This window comes from Melanotaenia boesemani, chromosome 13 (genome assembly GCF_017639745.1).
Source record: "Melanotaenia boesemani isolate fMelBoe1 chromosome 13, fMelBoe1.pri, whole genome shotgun sequence".
Classification (NCBI taxonomy): Eukaryota; Metazoa; Chordata; class Actinopteri; order Atheriniformes; family Melanotaeniidae; genus Melanotaenia; species Melanotaenia boesemani.
The window spans coordinates 30,151,596-30,167,210 of record NC_055694.1 but is presented as its reverse complement, the minus strand read 5'-3'; the positions used below and the strand labels follow the sequence as shown (position 1 = coordinate 30,167,210).

General features: G+C 40.8%; 1 protein-coding gene across 1 annotated transcript in view; it reads right to left on the bottom strand.

The window, feature by feature from the left end:
* Positions 1 to 1,589: 1,589 nt before the first annotated feature.
* Positions 1,590 to 15,615, bottom strand: part of LOC121651921 (probable phospholipid-transporting ATPase IIA) — a 56,303-nt gene continuing 42,277 nt past the window's right edge. The window contains exons 20-28 of the mRNA XM_042004377.1: positions 15,403 to 15,492; positions 14,999 to 15,143; positions 14,627 to 14,691; positions 12,663 to 12,818; positions 11,511 to 11,575; positions 11,255 to 11,363; positions 11,108 to 11,165; positions 8,552 to 8,755; positions 1,590 to 1,899 (exon numbers count right to left, since the gene is read on the bottom strand). Coding sequence (XP_041860311.1) covers positions 1,763 to 1,899; positions 8,552 to 8,755; positions 11,108 to 11,165; positions 11,255 to 11,363; positions 11,511 to 11,575; positions 12,663 to 12,818; positions 14,627 to 14,691; positions 14,999 to 15,143; positions 15,403 to 15,492 — 1,029 coding nt within the window. The 3' untranslated portion in view covers positions 1,590 to 1,762. The remainder of the gene's footprint in view (positions 1,900 to 8,551; positions 8,756 to 11,107; positions 11,166 to 11,254; positions 11,364 to 11,510; positions 11,576 to 12,662; positions 12,819 to 14,626; positions 14,692 to 14,998; positions 15,144 to 15,402; positions 15,493 to 15,615) is intronic.

The following is a 15,615-nucleotide window of genomic DNA, read 5'->3' as shown; positions in this document are numbered from 1 at the left end:
GACAACGTCTCTTTCAGGGAAGACCTTGCTGGTTTCAGCAAGATGATGCTGAACCACATCCTGCATCCATCACAACAGCATGGCTTCACAGGAGAAGAGTCCAGCTGCTGAACTGGCCTGCCTGCAGTCCAGACTTTTCACCAATACTAAACATCTGGAACATCATGGAAGCAGAAATCCAGCAACCAAGGTCCAGGACTGTAGAGCAGCTAGAATCCTGCATCAGACCAAAATAGGACAACATTCCTCTCCTAAAACTCCAGCAACTGGTCTCCTCACTTCCCAGATGTTTACAGACAGATGTTAGAAGAAGAAGAGATGCTACATGATGCTAAACATCACCCTGGAACTACTTTTTACAGATGTGTTGCTGCCATCTGATTCACGATGAGCACATGTTTCCACGAAATGATAAAATGTCTCAGTTTTAACATCTGATATGTTGTTTATGTTCTACTGGGAATAAAATATGAGTTGATGAGATTTAGAAATCACTGAATTCTGTTTTCATTTACATTTTACATGGAGTTCTGACTATTTTTGAAACTATGGTTGTAAATAGAAGCAATATTTGCTTGAAGAAAAATAAATAATGTTTCTTTAAAGAAGCAGAAAACAAACCTTTATGTTAAAAGACAAGAAAAAAAATTTAATTATCACAACATCAACAAATCTCCCTTTTTGTTCTGCTCATCAGAGTGCAAATTAACATAATTAAATAAAACAAGTTAAATAAAAAGTTATTGTAGCATAATTTACAAAACCAAACTCTGTGCAAAAAGCTGGATGTGGAATAAAAAACATTCCGGGTTAGTTTACTGAAGGAAAAGATTCCTTATGGCACCCAGTCCCATGATTAGTTCCCTTCTTTAAATAGCAGAAATAACGGTGAAATAAGTGGCACTGCTGTTAATCCGTTAGTATTTACAGTCATCACAACACCAGAGATATGACACGTGAGGAGGGGAGCCTTTTTCCCAGTGTGCAGTATTAATACTTTCAAGTCTTCTGAACGGTGATCTGATCCACCAGGAAGTGGCGAGTTCTGGATGAAAGCTTCTGGTTGCTGTTACACTACGTCATCATGCGATGGCCCGTCTGAGACCGAGCAGTCCCCGGCTGTTCTGAGCATGCTCCACCAACAAGTCCAGGTCAGTACAGAGAGACAGATTTACCATCAGGCAGCGCAGGTCACGCTAAAACAACTCTGTCTGCGCTGAGCCGAGCTGAAGAATCCACACACAAACTTTCAGACCTGTGTGTGTGTGTGTGTGTTATTTTTTTAGTCTCGGCAGTAAACCATATTTAACCCTGTAATTTAGATTTCCAGGTTTCAGGAGTTCTTTTTTTCCCTTTTCCTTTTATAAACAGAAACATCTGAATTATCTACGACTGAATTTCCAGCACACTGGTTTTCTGCCAGAATGACCGGACTTCACGTCAGAAAACATCCCAGGCCTCCAGAAATGAATGAGATACCTTCATACATCACATAAATCCAGTCAGAAAGCATCCACCAGTCAAACAAACAGCAGATAACACACACACACACACACACACACACACACACACACACACACACACACACACACACACACACACACACACACACACACACACACACACACACAGTCTCCCTCATCGGTCAGTGAAGATTTCAGGTGAAAATGCAAGGTGATGGGTCCAGATCTGATCCTCTGGTCGTGGTGCAGACTTGGACGATGAAGATGGGGAACATGAAGCCAGAGACTCTGCTCAGCCTCTACGAGGTCAGTTTGGAGTAGTTGGGCGGAGAGAAGCGTCTGCGCAGGTATTTGAGGATGTAGAGAGGCAGGCAGCTCACCAGCGTGATGGCGGTCACTTTCCACAGGAACGACACCGTGGTGATGAAGTACACGTCTGCAACAGAATAATGGAGAGCATGGAAGTCATCCCACAGCTGTACAGTCAGAAGATGTGACCAGGTCAGTCACACCGGCAGCTTTCTGAAACAACCAGATCATCACATTTTACACAAGTCCACTCATTTATCCAGTCAGCTTTCACACAGAGTTCACACATTTCTTACTGTGTCAACATGCACTTCAGATTTATGTTATTTATTTTTTAGTCAGCCAATCTTTAACCAGGAAGGTCCAACTAGGATCACAGACCTCTTTCTAACGAGAGTCCTGGTCAAGAGGAAGCAGCTCAGTTAAAAAAATTGTTATGATAAAAACTAAGAAAAAAATAAAATAAAACTAAGAATTCAACCAAAATGCAAGAGGAACTAAAAGCAGGGACAGGTCAGTGAAGGCATCTCCAGGTTTTTTAATGTGTACACCAAGGGGTTGCCAGATCAGACCAGGGTGAGTCCAGGGTTTCATTAAAAGGGAGGAGGGGTAAAATGAATCCAGCTGCAATACCCTGCAGGGACAAGCTTGTAAAAGGTCTCCATGGTCAGATGCAGAAAAAAATGGTGCAACAAGTCTCTTCTTTATGCTACATCTATTGACACATTCATTTTAAATGCTGTCTGGATGTTGACTGGAATTACAAGGGTTAAGGTTCTACATGCATTTTAATATATATATATATATTAGGAGTGGTACTTTAACGCGTTAAATAACGACTAATTAATTACAAAAAATGACCTCATTTTAAAAAAAAAACATTTCATTTCAATTTGTGTTCAACACATGTGCACGGTTTCCAGTACAGCCATTACAATGCCGCACACGACAAAGCTTGGATGCTATATTTGGTTCTTCAAAAATAACAAACATCCTATGGTGGCTGTTCATTAAAAATATATATTAAGTTGCCTTTTTGAAAAGTCTCGTAACATTTGCGTCTCTAAAGGAGTTTTATTTAGCTGGCTGAGGGAAAAATGGCTCTTCGGATTGGAAAGGCTGCAGACCCCTGCACTAAACACATAAACAGATTTTTATGATACATATATATATATATATATATATATATATATGTATATATATATGATACATATATATATATATATATATATATATATATATATATATATATATATATATATATATATATATCATATAGCAGGTGTTGATAAGGGTCATTGGGCATAAAATTACAAGGCGGTTTGCCATCTGACTGATCCCCGGCAGAGCTGACTCGGAGATGGAAGCAGTCATGTGACCACGTGACACTGATGGTGAGACCATTCTGATTTCATACCATAAATAGTTCATGATTTAATACAAAACTCTGTTAATACACTGAAGTTTAACAGATCTGATCTTTCATGAAGAGAAGATGCTAAAAGTAAATGAAAGACAGCTTCAGTTCTAGAGTAAGTCTGCACATAAGACGAGTTCACAGCTGGAACAAGAGACACATACATGTACATGAACAAACACACACACACTCACTGCAATGAAGTACCTGCTTGCTACTGACGACATGACAACATGACATGATGAGCTACTAACCCTGTCTTGTTTTGAAAACAGAGAACATGTTTAGCGAGCTGGTGGCAACAACCTTTCCTCAGTTATCCAGCACTGATCGGCTCATTTTTTTAAAAGAAAGAGAAATTAGTAAAACGAGATGAAAATAATATTTTCTTTATTTGATCCCTTCAGATGCATCCTAACGGTGACTCACACCACAGCCATCAAGCTGCAGTATAGGGCCCCAGCCATCCAACAAGGGCGATCACGGCAGCAACAACCCCAGACTGAGCAGGCAGAACCCCTGGCGTGGAGGATCCCCATGAGGAAAAAACTTTAAGTGTGTGCGTGATTTGCACAAAAACTGCTCGTGTGTCTCTGGGTCCTGATTATTTTATTTTTGCTCACAATTGGTTTAAGTTAAAGTTTTGAATATCTTGGTATCCAGAATTTATAATAAACCTGAAACACCTTCCATTTTGTTCTTAAAAAGGCTGCATAATAACTTTGACCCGTGGTCTCATGTGTGAACCATAACATGCTGCATTTAGGGGTTATTAGCAGCCACATCCAAATATACTGGGATGATTTCATTTGGTATTGATCTGTCATGGCTTATTGGTAAATTAAAATGGATAACATGGCTCTTTGAGATCAAGGTCTCAAACATATATAAAAGAAGAAAAATACATGCTATTTTACTTTTAAGAATCAACACCGAAGGCCTGATCTATATTTTAATCAAGCAAACTAAGGATCTGAAATCTGTCAGAAAGAAGAAGAAGAAGAAAAAAAAAGAGGATGGATAAATAAACAGTTTGCTTAGAGGAAAATAAATCCCTGGCACTTAGAGAAAATGGTGATTAATAAATGGGAAAAAAAAAGCAAATTAAAGGAGCTCCTCTTTTAACAGTCAGCAAATAACCAGATGGAAATTAGTTAAAGTAAAAGAAAGAAAACTTGAAAAACTAGTTCAGCAAACCCACGTTAATATAGATTAAATAGTTTTTTTTTTTTTGGTTGTTGTTATCAGCAATAACACGGGAAAGTACACTGTAAGAATTAATACAGAGGTACTGGGAGAAAATACAAACTATTTCATAATAATCTGATATCCATGGATGTTTTAAACTGATTCTCTTGTAAAATAAAAAATAAAAGATTTGTAAAAAACAAAAGAGAAAAAGCTGCTCGAGTAAAATTTGGCTGATGATGGACACGTAGTTAACAGAAATTCAAATTGGTCTAATGTCCATATCATCTTGGAGTTCAATAAATTAATGAAGAAAACTCCAGCAGACTTCATGTCTTTCCAGAACGATGCCATAATGGCCTTCAAGGATCCTCCTACATGCAGGGAAAATCTACCTGCTCTGATTTGGCTTTTCTGCAGAACGAGTGACGTAACTGACAAAGTTCTGACTGACCTGAACGAACAGGCTGACGTTTACTTGACCTTTTCCTTCCAGCAGGATTTTCTCCAGGACGCTACTCTGCTTCCACACAGGGATGGTTGCTGTGTTTCATAATGCCGCTACTCTGATGTTATTAACCAGAAACACCTCTATTTTTTCCTGATAAGCAGGACTGATGATGTGGATCTGCCTACAGGAAAAGACGTCTATACTAAATCTTCTTGAATATGTGTATGTGCATTGTGTAAATCAAACATGATATTGATCCTTGTGACATTCTGGGAAAAACAGGAAGGATATTATCACCATGGACACGGTGCTTGTGTTGTTTAATTCATCTTATCATACTGCTGATGACGGCTGATTTCACAGGGGTGATACCGGAGCAGTGGACTTCAGGATCTAGTCGTTCAATTTGGTTATTTTATAATAACTTGTTTTTCTAGATTAGAGGAACAAGCAGATTTTATAATAAATATCTGATATGTTTATGTTGGTATGTGCATGTATGACACTATCTTGTGGTTTGAGTGAATGTTGATGTGTTTTAGAATGTTTGTTTGTCCACATCTTTCTCTCATAAAGCTGGTTGCTCTGGCGACGCAGACACAGTTCTAAAAACCAGACGGTAAGCTGGTTTTGGACGTGTCTCGGGTTGCTGACCTGTCTGTCTCACTACGCCGTCTCCCGCTCGATGTCGCTCTCTCTCTCCTCTGCCCCTCAATTCACATTCTCTGCTTTGCATGCTGACGGCTCTCTACCTCCTCCTGACCTGCATGAGGATGTGTAACCGGACAAGGTTGAACCTCAGTCCATTTCAGGTTCTCTCTAACAGGCCTCCTGGTCTTGGAATTGAGCCGGCCCTACCTGGAATCATCATTGGTGAGGATTCAGTGTTGGTTTATTCCGAAACCTTTTCCTTGTGCTTTCTGAGGCTTTACAGGTGGTGACAGCAGCTCTCCCACAACCAGCTGAGGACGGGTTTCACACACACTGATGCAGAGTGGCTGGATTGTAGGTGAGGACCCCAGAGGGAGCACTGAACGGCTCAGAGGTTCACGGGCCCTTACCAGGTGCCCCTGTGGGAGGTTTTTCTGGCCAGCCACTGCAACCGTGCCCCAGCACCAGCGGGAAATCTTCAATCTTTACCGCCAACCATAGCCTTCAGATGACTACGGGAGCTTGAATGTAGATGTTGTGGAGCAATACTCATCTGCTTCATTTCTTTTCTTGTTCACATAGAGGCTGACAGCCACAGGAGCGGGTGAAACGTCACCTGATTGATCATCATGATGAGCAAACACGTGTGCTGGCTGAGCCAACCGCTCTGAAATTCACAAATTCCAGCTGTTCTGTCTGTTCCCTGATCCCATTTGCTACACCTAAGTCCCCCCCTGCTGCGACCTCGGCCAGCAGATGCTGTGCTGAGTGTCCTTTCTGTATTCACTGTTGTGGCTCACAACAGTACACACTTCCTGGATCTGAGCGTTATAAGGAGACATTTTCCTTTTTTCACTCCTTGATATCTCATTCACTTCAGCTTGTTTTCCTTCCGACTTCCCTGCAGCCACTGACAAGACTGTTTCTGGTGGAGTAATAATTTCTCCGCACTCAGCTCACACTCCACAGGCTCCAGAATGTTCCATCTTCTGGATGGAGCATCATCGTTTTATCTTAGGACTTCCTCACGCTGTAATATTATTTCCTGCAAATTGTGTTTTTATTGTGAGAACAGATTTCCATGTCACATGTCTGATGTACTTCTGCTGCTATGCTTGTATGATGTGCATTTTACTTCTTTGGGTCTTCATGGTATGAACATGCTGTTTCACACACACTTTCTCGGGGTTCTGGCTGTCCCACAGGTGTTGTGTAGGTTGTGGTCACCGTTCTTGCCTGTCTCTTCCTTTCAGGTGACTGGTGTGGTGTTTCTTACTTTGCCTTCCTTATTCTTTATGCACGTGTGGCCTCTAATTTAACTGTTGCTCTATTCCTGCAGGCGTCACTCTGGCCTCCATAAGAGGGAGAGGTCGGCTCCATGGTTTAAGTTTCTAGGTGGTATAATCCTTCTTATGGTACTGGTCGTAATGCTTTTCACATGGATCAGTTGGCTATTGAACTTGAGAATCTCTTTGTACCAGTTTCATCTGGTTTTGAGTCCCTGACCCCTGAGTTTAAGGCTCTGTGTGTCGTCCCTGGAGAATGGGATGGCTCTGGATTCCTCCTGGCTGATCTGGGTGGAGCCTGTCAGGTAAAAGGTGCTGAGTATTGTATTTGGATTCCTGATGCTTCTAATTACATTTCAGCTGTTTGACATTATTTACGGGACCTCATGCAGGTGATGTCTTGTACTTATGATGATATTGGTTTACTGGTTTTAACAGTGATGATAATGATTTCTGAACCTCAGTGTAATGTTATGGTGTGTATATTTTCTAAACTTTTGCTTTTAGTACAACCTAGGGGTGTCTATGCTCATGTAGGATCAGCAGCTCTTATCCCTCCTTAATTTCCCACTTGTGTTAATTTTGAGTTTTGTTTTGTTTTTTTTTTTTAATCTGGGTGCATTTTGACCCTTGATGTGATTATAACAGTGGCTTTCTGTTGTGTGAAGGTGTTATGGTATATTTCTTTGCGTTTTGTGTGATTAATAGTAAAATGAGGTTTTCCTTTAATCAAAATAGGTGAATTGTGAAAGAAATTTTGCTTGCAGACTGGTTTTCGCACGTGCTAGATAGCAATAGTTGTTTGGGATTTCAGCTTGTTGTGGTATGTGGGCTTTGTCTGAAAACTGGAATAAATTTTGCTGTTTGACCTTTAGCTGGGGACCAGCTGAATAAAACTGTTTCTCTCTGATGAATCATCAGAAACTCTCCTGATTTCACGCGAGTCGAGACGACTACTCTCTTTACTTGCAAGTAATTCTTTTTTTCAATACTTCTCCTGTAAATAAACCTTATATACTTTTACTCATTCCAGACTCTTGGTAATTTTTCTACAACACTGTTCCTGTCATCATCAGGTAAAAAAACAATATCAGTGGGAGTGGGCACAACTTCGGAGCCGAAGACAAAAGCCTGGAAACATCCAGCTCAGAGTAAAACTGTACAAACATCAAAGTTTATTCAAGTCTGACTTGAAATGTGGACCGAGTCCCATTTAGGCAACAGCTGACCACATGCCAGTCATGGTCGTCGGTGGTGGAGGTTGGAGGCTGAAAGTGGAGCTCCACACCCCACATAAAGCTGAAAATAAAGACCTGGAGCAGTCTCGGTCAGTGTTAGTCAATGTCATGGTCTTAATGTGGGAAAAGTAAAGTGGTTTATTTTTGTCTAACAGTCTGGAAACAAACAGACTGAAATAAAGCTGAAAACCAAAAATACACCACTTCTTCTTTCGTATCTGACACACCTTTACTGCTGTAAACACACACACACACAAATACACATGCACACACACACACACACCTTCAGAGGAAACTCCCTCCACTGTTGGTATTTCCTCTTTGATACGACAGCATGCCTGAGCCTCAGACAGACCAGGACAATTTGACAATACTCTCACCTTCTGGCTTCCTCATATGCAGCAAACCGCAGCTTATAGTACACTGGGGACGCAGTCTGAACGAGCTGACCCCCCCTCTGCTCAGCGCTGACGTATTATTTCAAGGCCGAGCGACGCACAACATCTTTCAGTGTGTGTGGCTGAAACGACCTCCTCATGTTCACCTACCGATGAATTCGTGCAGGAAGACGAGCGAGGCGACGTAGCACGCCAAGCTCAGGAGCTCGCCAACGATCATGAGCCAGTGCCACGTCTGAATGGTCAGGGCCACCATGAGCAGCTCGGTGAGGATGAGGGAGGTGAAGGAGATGGCCACGATGTGGACGAACTCTGACTCAAAGAGCAGCAGACCTCCGTACATGATGATGCTGCCTGTAGAGGAGGAGGAAAAGTTCTTCATCGTCTTAGTTTTTATTTTAGTTTAAAAACATCTGAATCTTTATTTTAAAAAAAATGATGACACGCCTGTAGTCAGGCCTGAAAGGTGAAAGCATAAAGGAGTGGTAATAACACAGAGCAGTGCTTTCCAAACAAACCCCCACAGAGTGAATACAGAGCAGCTTAAAACCCTTTAAAATGGAAAGTTGAGAAAAAGGTTTCAGGGTGTAGCTTCCAAAGGACCAGTAAACAGCCTTTCATTGCAAACGGCCCATATCAGAAACTTTCCTCAGGTTTCTGATGAAGTGTGTGTGCTGTTACAGACACACCGTGAAGCAGAGGCACCTTTCTGTCAGGGAGTTCGTCTCCATCTGGTCTGATGTTGTCTATGTTCATACAAAGCTGAGTATCACAGTCATGTGAGAAAGATCGATGGGTTTATTTATCACAACATAGTTCAACCTCAGATCAAGCTGAACAGAAAAGTCAGATCCAGCAGCTTGTAGAAGCTCCTCCAGCAGCAGGGAGGTGCAGAGACGGTTTTCTGGGTGATGTTATCAGTCTGGTTGTGGAGGAATTCTGCTCCACTCCTCTTTCCATCGTGCCTTCAGGTCATTGAGGTTTGCAATATTGGTTTCTGCAGCTTCATCTTATTCTATTCTTTTTTTAATATTATTTAAGCAATTTTCTAAAATCTGTTCTCAATGTACTTTTAAATGCTTTTATTGAGTTTTGTGAAGCACATTGAATAAAAGGAAATGTTAATAAAGTTGCCTTCCCAAAGACTTTTAAACCTTATTTTCAGAGATAAACTGTGTAAAAGCAGAATATGAAAGATTATTATTCTTTTATTTCTTTCTTAGCTACTAAATCTTAAAATTGGTTATTTTGCATGCATGCATATTAAATTAAATCATCTCATTGAGACTGTTTGAGAGCATATATTTTATCTTTCACACCTAATTTTATCTGTAAAACCTGCTTCAAGACTTTCCAGCACCAACTCACACTGTAATAATTATCTGTCTTAATACGAGGAACAAACATTTAACTAGAGAAGATTCAGACTACAGTTAAATACAGAAGATATAGTAATTAAACTTTTTAAGATTTACTGAAAAAAAGAAAACATTTCTAAACTTTAGACAAGCAAAGAAGGCAGATCTAATGGCTGATTGTAAACCAAGCAGAATGAAAGAATGTAAAAACCTATCGGTCTATTTGATGGGAGGTTGGAGTATAAAAAAAAAGAAAAAGAAAAAAGATGGAACAATCAATAAAATCACTGCCATTTGCAGACAGAGCAAAAAGGAGTTTTCATTTCATCAGAGCACCTCTAGCCTGAATTAACACCTAGCTAGCAGAAAATCCCAGCTAGGTGTTATACCTGATGTTGATGCCTCAACAAATGCATCCTTGCTTGGGGTTGTTTACATTCTGGAATGTGATTAATCATGATTTACCCATGTAATTTATCATATTAAAAATTTTAATAGTTTGACAGCCCTAATTGAGATAGATTAGATGTACAGTGTGACTGCAAGGTCTCCAGGTCCTGTAGCTGCAGAACAAGCCCAGATCATCATCCCTCCACCACCGTGCTGAACGTTGCTATGAGATGTTTGTGCTGATTTGCTGTGTTTGTATTTTTTTCCTGCATTCTGACCTAACATGTCCACTTTGGTCTGGTCTGTCTAAAGGACAATGGTCCAGAAGTCTTGTGATTTGTTTAGATGCAGCTTTACCAGCCTAAGCTGTGCTGCCATGTTGTTTTAGAGAGAAAAGACTTTCTCCTGCAACCCTTCCAAACAAGCCATGCTGGTTCAGTCTTTTTCTATCTGGACTGTCGTGAACTTTAACATTTAACATGCTAACTGAGGTCTGGAGAGTCTGACATGAAGCTCTTGGGAAAACCAGTCCAGTCCTGGGAAAACTGACAGCTTTCTCATGAATTATCTGCCTCTCTGTACAATGATGGACTTCAGACCTGATAACCCAGACTGGACAGCAGCAGCTGCTTCTCTATGATAATTGCAGATGTCTTTCCTCCTTGGCATCACGTTAACACACAGCTAATGAACCTGAACCTGTCATAGAGGAGCTCACTCTGATAATGATCAGTTAATCAGAGCATTGATCAGCAGCTCCTGGCTGATACTGACCCAGGGATTTCCTGTGAAACTGTGTGATCTGTCAGGTTGTTCATCTGAGGTTGGAGTAACTAAATAATGGTTTTTATGACACATGGAAGGTGAGAATTAATAGTGTGTACTTCCTTAATATGTGACTCTGTGTTCTTGATAATGATTGTTCAGTAGAATTCCAGTTATTTACTAATATTCTTACCTTGATAGATACTTATCAAGACCCATATTAGAAATGTCTTGAAAGAGAGCGGCCGGCCCTGTGAAAAGAGAAAGCAGATATCATATCCCCACATGTCTCTGCGTAGCAGGATGAGGCTGCAGCAGTGAGCGAACATCTATCAGATACCTTCAACAGGTCTTTATATAACTCGGGGTACAGCATGGCAACTTCTGACTTCACATCTTTGTCCAACACCAGAGAGAAGACGGGGAACATGGTGTAGGCAGTGGAGTAACTGAAGGAGTCAAAGAACAGATAAAAAATACAAACTTCAGCATCATTTCATTTTTTCCCCCTTCTTGCATTCAGAGGAAATGCCAGAGAAACGAGGTGGCCAGATTCTCTGCTGATAAGTCATCACCATTCAGAGCTCGGATCTCACCCGATAATCAGGAATCCTTGGTAGAGCGGGACAGAGGCGAAGTAGAAAACCGAGGAAAAAACTGCCTGCAGAGAGGAACAGAAGAGCAGAGAAAGTCAATGACCACATATTGAAAGGAGATAATCAGTAATAATCACCCCAACAACAGTTCCTGCTGAACCGGCGGGCGTGACTAGTCCTACAGTCAGTTCAGCTCATGGATGATTCCAACCAGCCAGTACCGACCACACGGGCCTGCAGCAGACGGGTCAGAACTCTTAATCTGAGACAAAACCACAACATCCATGATGCTCTGAGTCATGGTCGGTCCCTCGACGGCGGGGGCTGAGGTTGGACTGGGACATGGAGGTTGGGGGGTGGCCTGGTCTGAGTCATGATGCACCCCACCCTTCTGAGACTCCTCCTGTCCTGAACAATTGTTACCAACTTTAAACCCAAACTGGAAATTGAGATAAACTTCCTGTGTTTCAGACCAGCGAAGTCACCATGTTAGACTGTCTTAGTGCAATTATAGTCAGGGAAATTATCACAATTATTATTTCTTTGTTCATTTCCCAACACTATAAATGTGTAAAATCACATGAACACTACTTGCAGGTATTTAAGCAAACAAAATAATATAACAACATAAAGTGACCACAAATCCCCTCTGCTGTGTGACCTACATATTACCTGGACTTGGAAGGCTTCTTTAGGGAAATTACATTATAAAAATTATTCTGAATATTTCTTTTCAACCCGTGTAGAAAATTTAGAAACACAGGGAAAAACATCTAGCTAGCTTTGACTTCCAGCTGTCCTTTAGCACAGTGAGTACTCTTTTGGGACCTCCTCAAGGGCTTGGGGATCCCGGGTTTTAGCAGAATAGCTGCTGTTTGACACATAGATAATACTGGAAGAGCACAAATACAGAAACAAGACAACATATCTGGAAATAAATACACTTTCTTCTACAGACCATTGCATATAGAACACTAAAAGGCATGGACCTCACGCTGAGTCAGGTATGTTGCAACAGAAAAACTATCCATCAAAAAAGGAGCATCCCACTCTGTTTCACTCATTAAACCTGAAAGTGGACCAAACTGAGTAAAAAGTTGGATTTTAACGTGATGCACCAACAGGAAGCTGGATGTGTCAGTGCGGCTGTACCTGCATGGTGCTGATGCACAGACTCCGGTGGATGACGAACTGGCTGAGGGCTGCTGATCTCTTGTAGCTGTTCCGTCCGTGGACCATGAGGAGACGTCCCAGATGTTTAAACTGAGTCACGGAGAAGTCGGCAGCCAGAGAGGCTTGTTTTCCTTCCTGTTGGACATACATGTGTCTGTGAAGAAGAACTCAGACGATAATGGAGAGATGGAGCCCAGAGAACCAGCCAGATTATATCGGAAACTAATTGCACGATGAGACCAAACTCTAGACATCACAGGAAGAAAACTGTACAAAAACCAACAAAACTAATCTGTTTGTTTATCGTAGATTAATGTGCTGATTGTTTGGTCTGTGAAACATCAGGGTGAAATTGTTCTGGGTCATCTCCATGCTGGCTTTCTTTCTTTGCTCCAACATACAATTCAAAACTCTAAGTTACGTAGCTTAATATCTGAAATGACAAAGAAACAAAGGAAATATTCCGATATTCTTACATGATGGAGAAGCTGGAGCATCATTTATTCTCTGATGCTGTTAAGTTTTTAGCATGAAATCACATTGAGTCATTTTCAGGTTCAGGTCTGCAGTCGAGGACATGCTGCTCAAAAAAAGTCTGTGTAAAATTTAAACAAGAGCCGAATTCATCAACTCATATTTTATTCCCAATAGAAAATGGATACATGGAAAAAATGAGTTCATTTAGAATCTGATAGCAGCAACATTGTTCTGAAATTGTTCCACAATGTTTAGACCAAGTTTGTCTCAGATTGGTGAACCTCTTTCTATCTTTACATGAGACTCTGCCTCTCTGAAATGCTCCTTTCATACCCACTCATGTTACTGACCTGTTGCTAAGTAACATAATTAGTTGTCAAATGCAACTTTTTACTTTTCCAGCCTTCTCATGCTCCTGTTCAACTTTCTACAGATGTGTTGCTGCCATCAGATTCAAAATGAGCTCATATTTTCCATGAAATGGTAAAACCTCTCAGCTTCAAAATCTGATATGTTCTTTATGTTCTACTGGGGATAAAATATGTCGATGAGACCCAGGGTTTTGGAATTGAATTATACGTATTAATAATAGCTGTTATAATACAACCATAGGAATGAAATTAAACTAAATAAATAATTATCTAATTAGAATAATAAATAATAAGTATTGCAGGACATCTAAGAGACCTGCGAACCGTTGGGGGAAGATTTGCTTTTCTCTGGTGCAGCAGGATGTTCAGTCATGTAAAAACAGTCAGAATGAAAACTCATCTGATCCTAAACAGATAATAACTCAGTCAGGTTATATTCTATGACCCGATGAGGAGCAAAAGCTTTATTTTTTAATGCTCTGATGTATATAAAATCTTAAAAAGATGTTTTTTTGGATGAGTTCCACAGAAAGGAAAGCAGAGAGCTTCCTGGATGTGAGTTTTCTTTAACATTCCCCACAATGGAACTTTCACTTCTTGCATTTCATCTATTTTATTTGAGCTATTTATGTTTTAGTTTAATTTCTATTTATTTTTAAAGTTTGTTTTTAATACACTTGTTATTGCTTCCTGCTGTAAAGCTTTTAATGTTTTATGTAAAACCCGTTGAATTGTCTTTTAAATTGTGCTATACAAATAAACATGACCATAACATCTAGCCAGAGAATCAGGATTTAATACAAAGTTTTATGAGAAGCTTCATACTCGTTCAGTCGATAAGTCTGCAAACACGGAAACATCTAGAAGCAGCTTCGGGGATTACCACCGAGTAAAAGAGGCAAGATGATGAGAAACTCTTACTTTTAGCTCATCACAAAAACTTCCTGCCATCTTTGTTTCCTCTGGTCAGACAATAGATCCTTATTAATGGAATCATCTGCGTGCACGCCCCTTTACAACTGTCAATGTGATCTTAACAGGAAATACAAAGCAACAATCTGCCAGCATGAAGCGTTGAGATGGACAGAGTCTTACTTTCCCCTCCACTCCCACGCCACAGTCGGCTTCCTGGATCATGCTGACATCGTTTCCTCCGTCTCCTAAGAGAGAACAAAAGCCATGGAGGTGTCAGGATTCACATCAGTGACTCACCCACGCCGTTACAGGCGGTCACACACTTCATCTGGACTCATTAACACGAAATAAAGGAAATGTACTTTTTGTTTTATTTTCATATATATATTTATTTTTATTTAATATTTATTTTAAAATATAAATTTTATTCATTACATTATTTTATTTAATATCATTTGATCTTATATAATTTATTTTGACATTTCTAAATTAAATACATTCATTCCCCCCCCCCATCATAGAACTGTTGGACTGTTTCTGTTGCCTCCTCACCTACAGCACAGGTGAGCTTGCCCGTGCGCTCCTGCAGCAGTCGGACTATCTGGGCCTTCTGAGTGGGGGTGCATCTGCAGCAAACCACAGCAGGACACTGACACGCCAGCTCCATGAACTCATACTCGTAGTATTTGAGACAAACCTGGAGGAAACCAAAGAGAGCAGGCAGGTGAGGAGCCGGGGCCACCACAGGTAACTGATGTGAGCTGTGGGTTTCAAACGCCTCCACTTCACTTACAGTTTAACTCCAACTGTGGTTCACAAAGGGAATCTAACCACACACACCACTTCCACACAGGCTCCACTCAACGTCATGTTATCAGGCTTCACACAGAAAACATGTCACACTTTCATAAACACAGATAAGTTGGTGGGTGAGGATTATATGCACACACACTTACTTCAAGCGAGTCCCCCGATATCACCAGAGCACAGTCATGTTTTCTCCTGAAAGCGTTGAGCTCCAGGTGGGCTTCCCCTCGTGTTGTCACCTACAGCAATGCCAACCACATGTAGAAATGAATAAATACACGCACACAGGAAACCTATCAGTGATGAAGATCTGTCGGCCTTCTCCTGCTTCGTGCTCCAACTGTTATCAGCCTTAAAGATGG